Source organism: Thalia democratica, chromosome 8 (assembly GCF_965202585.1).
Source record: "Thalia democratica chromosome 8, ktThaDemo2.hap1.1, whole genome shotgun sequence".
NCBI lineage: Eukaryota > Metazoa > Chordata > Thaliacea > Salpida > Salpidae > Thalia > Thalia democratica.
Genome location: NC_139172.1, coordinates 23,614,503 through 23,620,502, shown reverse-complemented (window position 1 = coordinate 23,620,502; position 6,000 = coordinate 23,614,503). Strand labels below are relative to the sequence as shown.

The following is a 6,000-nucleotide window of genomic DNA, read 5'->3' as shown; positions in this document are numbered from 1 at the left end:
ATTTATTAATTTGTATGTTCATATATTTTAATAATTTAGTAAAATTTTCGAACAAAATTAAAAAGTTAAATCTTTTACAGTGTTCACATTTTAATGCAAAACTCGTTCACTGCAACCACAAAATACAAATGTTTAACATAAGTAGCTTACTTGTGGAACATGTATATTATAACTTAATATTTTCAAGTTTGAAATTTTTTCAATGTTGTAATTTTATTTATTAATTAAAAACGATATAAGGAAAGAACCTTCAAATAAGATTTTACGTTGATTATTTACAAATTCAATCTCTTTCTATATAGCATAACTGTTAATTTTCCTGTAGAGTGTAAATGGAACTAAAAACTAAAACAAAAGTAAGAAAGTATAACAGCAAAGTATAGTTATAAGATCGTCTAAGGCTTTGTAGAGAAATAAATATTTATGGGTTGATAAATAAAGCATATTCAAATTTTTAGTATCTACAAAAAAAATATAGAAAGGGTTATAAGGCCTATAAAATATTTCGTTAATATACGCACTACTTTGTTATTTTTTACAGAAAGTTCAAAAAGAAATGATTTTACTAGCTTCAAAATGTAAAGCAAATACATAAATAAATAAATATAGAACTCATAATTTCAATAAAAAGCAAGCAAAAACAAGCCCTGAAAAACTTATTTTGAACTCGAAAAAAACGTCCGACCATCACATCCGTTACAGCGTAGTTTACCTTTTTTGATAAAGAGTCAACAAATTAGTTATGTACAAAAATTGGCCCAAACACCTCAACATTATTACGTCATAACGCTATTCCGACGAAGACAGCGACCTGAAAACGCTCAACCTGCGGGACCCGATGACTCCGACGTCGGCCGGTTTCTTGAAAGCGGAACAGAAAGCGTCAAAGTCGTAATCGTTGGGCTTTTCGAAGCAGCGCTCGCCGAAAGCGGCCGGTTGGCGGAAGCCGGGCGGGGGCGAGCTTTTGGGGTAAGCCCCTAAACTGTTCTGGCCCGCGTCAAAGTGGTGCGAGTGGTGGCGCTTCTTGCCCATCACGTCCTCATTCTCGGTTTCGCTGCTTTTCGCAGAGAACGCAGTTTGGTCGTGCAAGAAGTGGCACCGGCTGCCGTAATTGCAGAAACCGGTGGAGTGGAACGTCCTGCACGGCTCCGTCTTGTACTTGGGGTGCCTCAGCGTGTCCCTCAGCTCCCCCTTGCCGTGCGCGAACTGGCACTTGCTCCCGTACTTGCACGCGCCCGAGGAGGAGTACTGGCGGCACAGCTCGGTCTTGTACTTGCTCGTGGTCACCACGCTGGAAGGGGTCGTCTGCTGCAGGTGCTGCAAAGTGGCCACGGCTAAGTTGTTGGCCAGGAACTGCTGGTCGACCGCCGTCTGGAGGTGCGAGGCCAGCGGGAGAGGGTTTATGAGCATGTTGCGGAGCGAGTTGGCTCCCTCGCAGCAGGAACTTTTGCTCAACCCCTCCGCCGCAGTGCTCATGTTGAGCAAAGCCATCAGGGAGACTTCTGATTGGTTGGTGGGAGAGGGCAAGCTGGACGACTTGCCGCTCGAGTACACGCTGCTGCTTAATGAGTTTTGCTGCTCGCTGTACGATGAGGGGGGTTGCCAGTGCGCGTTCTCGGATAAAAAGTTGCTCGAGTGTTCCTTGAAATTTTTCTCGGCGTTTTCTAAGCTCAGCTGCTGCATCAACACGTCGATTTGCTGTTTTCGGTCGTTCTGAAATGTTAAAGTTTGTTTTTGAATAAATTTGTTAGTTTTATTTAAACGTTTTTCTAAGTTAGTTATTTTTTTAAGTTGAGAAAGTTTAAGCATCTTTCGAGTTTAAGTTTTTTTGTTTATATAATAATAAAGGCTATAGAATAAAAAGTTGAAAAATAAAGTATTGTGACGTATATGGTATAAGGATACAAACTTAGATAGTTCAAAAAAAATTTTAAGTAATGTGAAAAATATCTCATTTTTTAAACTTTTAAAGGTTTAAAAGTAAAGAAACTTTAAAGGACATTTATGTATATCGCTTAATGCTTTGAATTACTTTTTTTTTAATGTTGTCGAACGTCTGTAATCTTTAAAATGACATTAAAGTCTTAGTTAAGGTTTCTACATTGCTGCAACACAAACTTTGCTGCACTCTGTTGGTACTATTCGTGGTTACAAGGCCAAACAATGAACACAGAACATAAAAATGACGTACGAGCAAAAACAGATTTTGTTAAATCGCTTTTAGCAAACTTTGGTTTTGCCCTTTCAAGCTTATGCTAAGCAGAACGTTTTCATGCGTAACATTTTTATGATTTCCGCCTGCTCTCTGTTGTGTTTAGCGTTTGCAAAAAGTTCAACTTAAAAAGTTTTCATTTGGGTTTGAAAACTAACTTATGGTTTAAATTAATCGTCTATTAATGCATAAAGTATGTTTTTGTAAGCATTTATAGCTAAATTTTACGACTTTTACATGCAAAATTGCATGCTTTAAAATGTCTTACACTTTAAGCGTTTTGTTGAAAACTACACCTTATTAGTACCTATGACTTATTTACTTCTATTACAAAAAACGTTCTTAGAAAACTTTAGGCTCGTTTAAAACCTTTATAAAGATACAAATCAGTTTTAAAGCCGCTTTCTTTCTTCGAAGCGTAGTTAGGCTTAAAACTGAAACATGATCTATATGAAAAGCTTTAGATACTAATTTTAAGTCACTTTACGTGCAAAAGTATTATAGAGTGAACTATTTTAGCTTCAAATGAGTTTTAAACTGTTTTGAAAATCAAAGAAAAAAGTTATTACTTTTATTTAAAGTTTGTACTATAAATTCAAAATCTTTTGAACTTATTAAGCTGATATTTTTTTAAATTAAGGTTATGAAAGTTTAAAGTTTTATTTTTATAGTTAAAGTTTATTACTTGGTAAAATTAAAAATTTACTTATTTTAATATTTGTTGTATTCGATTTTTGTAAGTCTTGGCATTTATTTTTTATAGAACTGAATCTAGTTATATTCAAACACTAATTTTGCTTAATAGTTATTAAAACAGTAATTTTAAGGAAAAATATTTTAGTAAACATAACTAATTTAGTTTTAAATGTAGTTAACTAAGTAAACATAGAATATATAAACTACCTTAAGTATAAGACGATAGACAAAATGCATTATTAAAATTTAACATGTTTGATTAACTTTTAAAATTTTTGTTAATTTATAATAAAAAATCATAAAAAAAGCATGTCATATTATTTATACAAGCTAGGATTTTAAATTATTCAAACTTTAGAAATTTTGAAAGTTTAAATAGCCTCTTAAAAAAGAAACTAAAAATACTTTTACGGATAGCTAGACATTTATGGCCATACGTAACATACATTTTTTACTTATCACATAGTACTTTGTAAACAATTTTGAGTTGAATTTATATTATTTGTTCACACCAAACAAACTCTGTATAATGTATGTTTGTAAACGTTTTAAAAGTTTTCCTAAAAATATACATACATTTTTTACTTAACTATGCTTCCAACTAAAAATATTCATTGATGTTATACTATTTAATTTAGTTAGAAACTAGATAGTTAGAAACAGATGTCATAGATTTTAACGTTATAAACAATATATTTAGCCTTTTTGACTAAAATAAAGCTTATTGTATTTTAGAAACACTTTTCTGAAAAAAAACATTTTTCTGTAAGTTTAGCTTTTAGCAGGGGCGTAGCGTGGGGAGGGACACTGGCGCATGCGTGCCACCCAAAAAAAGAAAAGAAGTAAAAAAAAAGAATATAATATCTTTATTCTTTATTTATTTTTTCTGACTAATTTGCCTTTTTTCAACTATGTTTATCTAGTATTCGAAAAGTTAAACGAAATTTTGCATACCAATTAGCGACAAGTTAGGGAAATTACCTAATATACTGACTTGGTGCGCAAGCGAAAGTGCGCACCGATGTTGATGAAAGACTCCATAAGGAAAAATTTTATAACTTCATTAACTTTTAAAAATTTAGACTCAAAAAGAACGCAACTAATTAGTGCACCGCAGTAGTATAACCTTATGACAGATTTTTCTACAAAAAATTTACAAAACTACGTCACGTTTAAAGGAAAATTAAACAATTTTACAAGTTTTATTTTTATGCTACAATAAATGTTAAGACTACAGCTAGTTTTCTGATCTTTATTTTTGTAAACATACAAGAAAAAGTGTGTCGGCCTATGAGGAATAAACTTTGTTTGTGATTTTTATTTGAAAAAAAATACAATCAGATTAATTAAATTTAAAAAGTATACTTTTAACTATTTTACATATCTGTAATAAATTGTAATAACAGTTTTAAAGTTGGTCTATTTTAATTTCTGTGTAACTTTATTTAAATTATGTGCGATGAGGTGTTGTTATCACTTTTGTATTGTATATTAAAAAGATTGATATTTTTTTCGTAAACAAAACAGATACTTTCGTTTTATTGAATATATTCATTTTTAAAAATATAAAGTTTACTGTAAGTAGTAAAAACAATTTTTATCTAGTAAGTTTACATTTGTGCAAGTATAAGTAACTCTAATGAAATTTTATACTTTTATTTAACTGTTTAATTTTGTAATATATAAATAATTTTTAAAACAGTTAACGAACTTATTTTACTTAATAAATTTATTTCAATTATATTACTTATAAAAAGATCTTTTTATAGCTAATTAACAAAAGTTTTAACTTAGGGGACTTTTTGAGAAAATAATTTGCGCACCCGCTGACCAAAATAACACGCTACGCCACTGGCTTATAGGTATACCTTTTTTCAATAAAAAAATCAAAATAGCAAATAAGACAATAAACCAAAGAAATCAATTCAATTTACAAAATAAAAAAGGACCAAAGCTAGTACTATTCATGTTCAACAATTTTTTCAATAAGTTAAATAACCTCTCCTCGTTTGTTTATGCACGCATAACGCACATATATAATTGAGAACAATAAATTTGTATAAACAAACATGTATATTAAAGTCATTTCGTCCGTATCACATAACATTAAGTTTAAATTAATTTTGTTTGAGGTTTAAAAATAAGCTCAAGTTGTTTAAGGTTTTAACTTTGTTTATGTATAAACTTCTTTAAGCACAGTATTTTGACTGCTTGAGAAGTAAGAAAAGGGACATTTAATAACTAAACCTATGCTTCTTTAATTTTTCTTATGAATCTAAGAACTAATTAAATATAAACGGTTTTATTTTGTTATTAGAAATAGTTTACTTTTTGAAAGAATTGTTTAAAACTTACTTTTTGGTTACTTACGTAGTAGAAATATAAAAATCGCTTGAGAAAATCTAGTATTTTTCAAATAGTTTTACTGTTAACAAATAAATTATAAAATGAACACTATTTTTTTATACACGATAAGTTTTAGTATTTTTATTTAAGTAGTTATTTTAGCAAAATAAATACAACTTTAGTAAAATAAAGTATACTTAATCTAACAATTTTTTTTGAATATCCAGCTTAGTGCAATGACATAAAAAAAAAAGTTATTTATGATGATACGTATTTAACTTATACTTATATAGGTTATGTTTGTAAGCAAATATACGAAGCATGCTTAAGTTTGATTTTTTTTTAGTTCATCTAACTTCAATAAACTTAACAAAGTTTAATTTTTGAACTAGTTTTTTGATTAAAATAAGGTTATTGGCTAGTTTGTAAATATAGTTAATATTATATCTACAAAACTTTAGTTTTTCCCTCTTTAAAACAATTTCAGTGTTATGAAAACAGATAAAAAATAGTTATAGTACAATTACTGTTCAATTAAATTTAGTCTTTGAAAATTCTAAACAACTACTAAGTAAAGTTTAACAAAAAGAATACAAGTAAAACTTTAAACTTTAATGACTACATTTAAAATATATAGCTAGAAAAAATAAAACTAACAATAATTAAAATCTTCTGAAACGCTAAAAAAAAGTTTAACTTAGGTTTTTTTTTAATAGTTTTTTGTTATTTTATCAAACACAAAGTTT

The 6,000-nt window shown here is 29.4% G+C and overlaps 1 protein-coding gene across 1 annotated transcript in view; it reads right to left on the bottom strand.

Annotated features, from left to right (window-relative positions):
• Window positions 1-240: 240 nt before the first annotated feature.
• The window catches only part of LOC145843038 (uncharacterized), a 28,104-nt gene continuing 22,344 nt past the window's right edge, over window positions 241-6,000 (bottom strand). Inside the window, exon 7 of the mRNA XM_082950507.1 lies at window positions 241-1,713. Coding sequence (XP_082806633.1) covers window positions 790-1,713 — 924 coding nt within the window. The 3' untranslated portion in view covers window positions 241-789. The remainder of the gene's footprint in view (window positions 1,714-6,000) is intronic.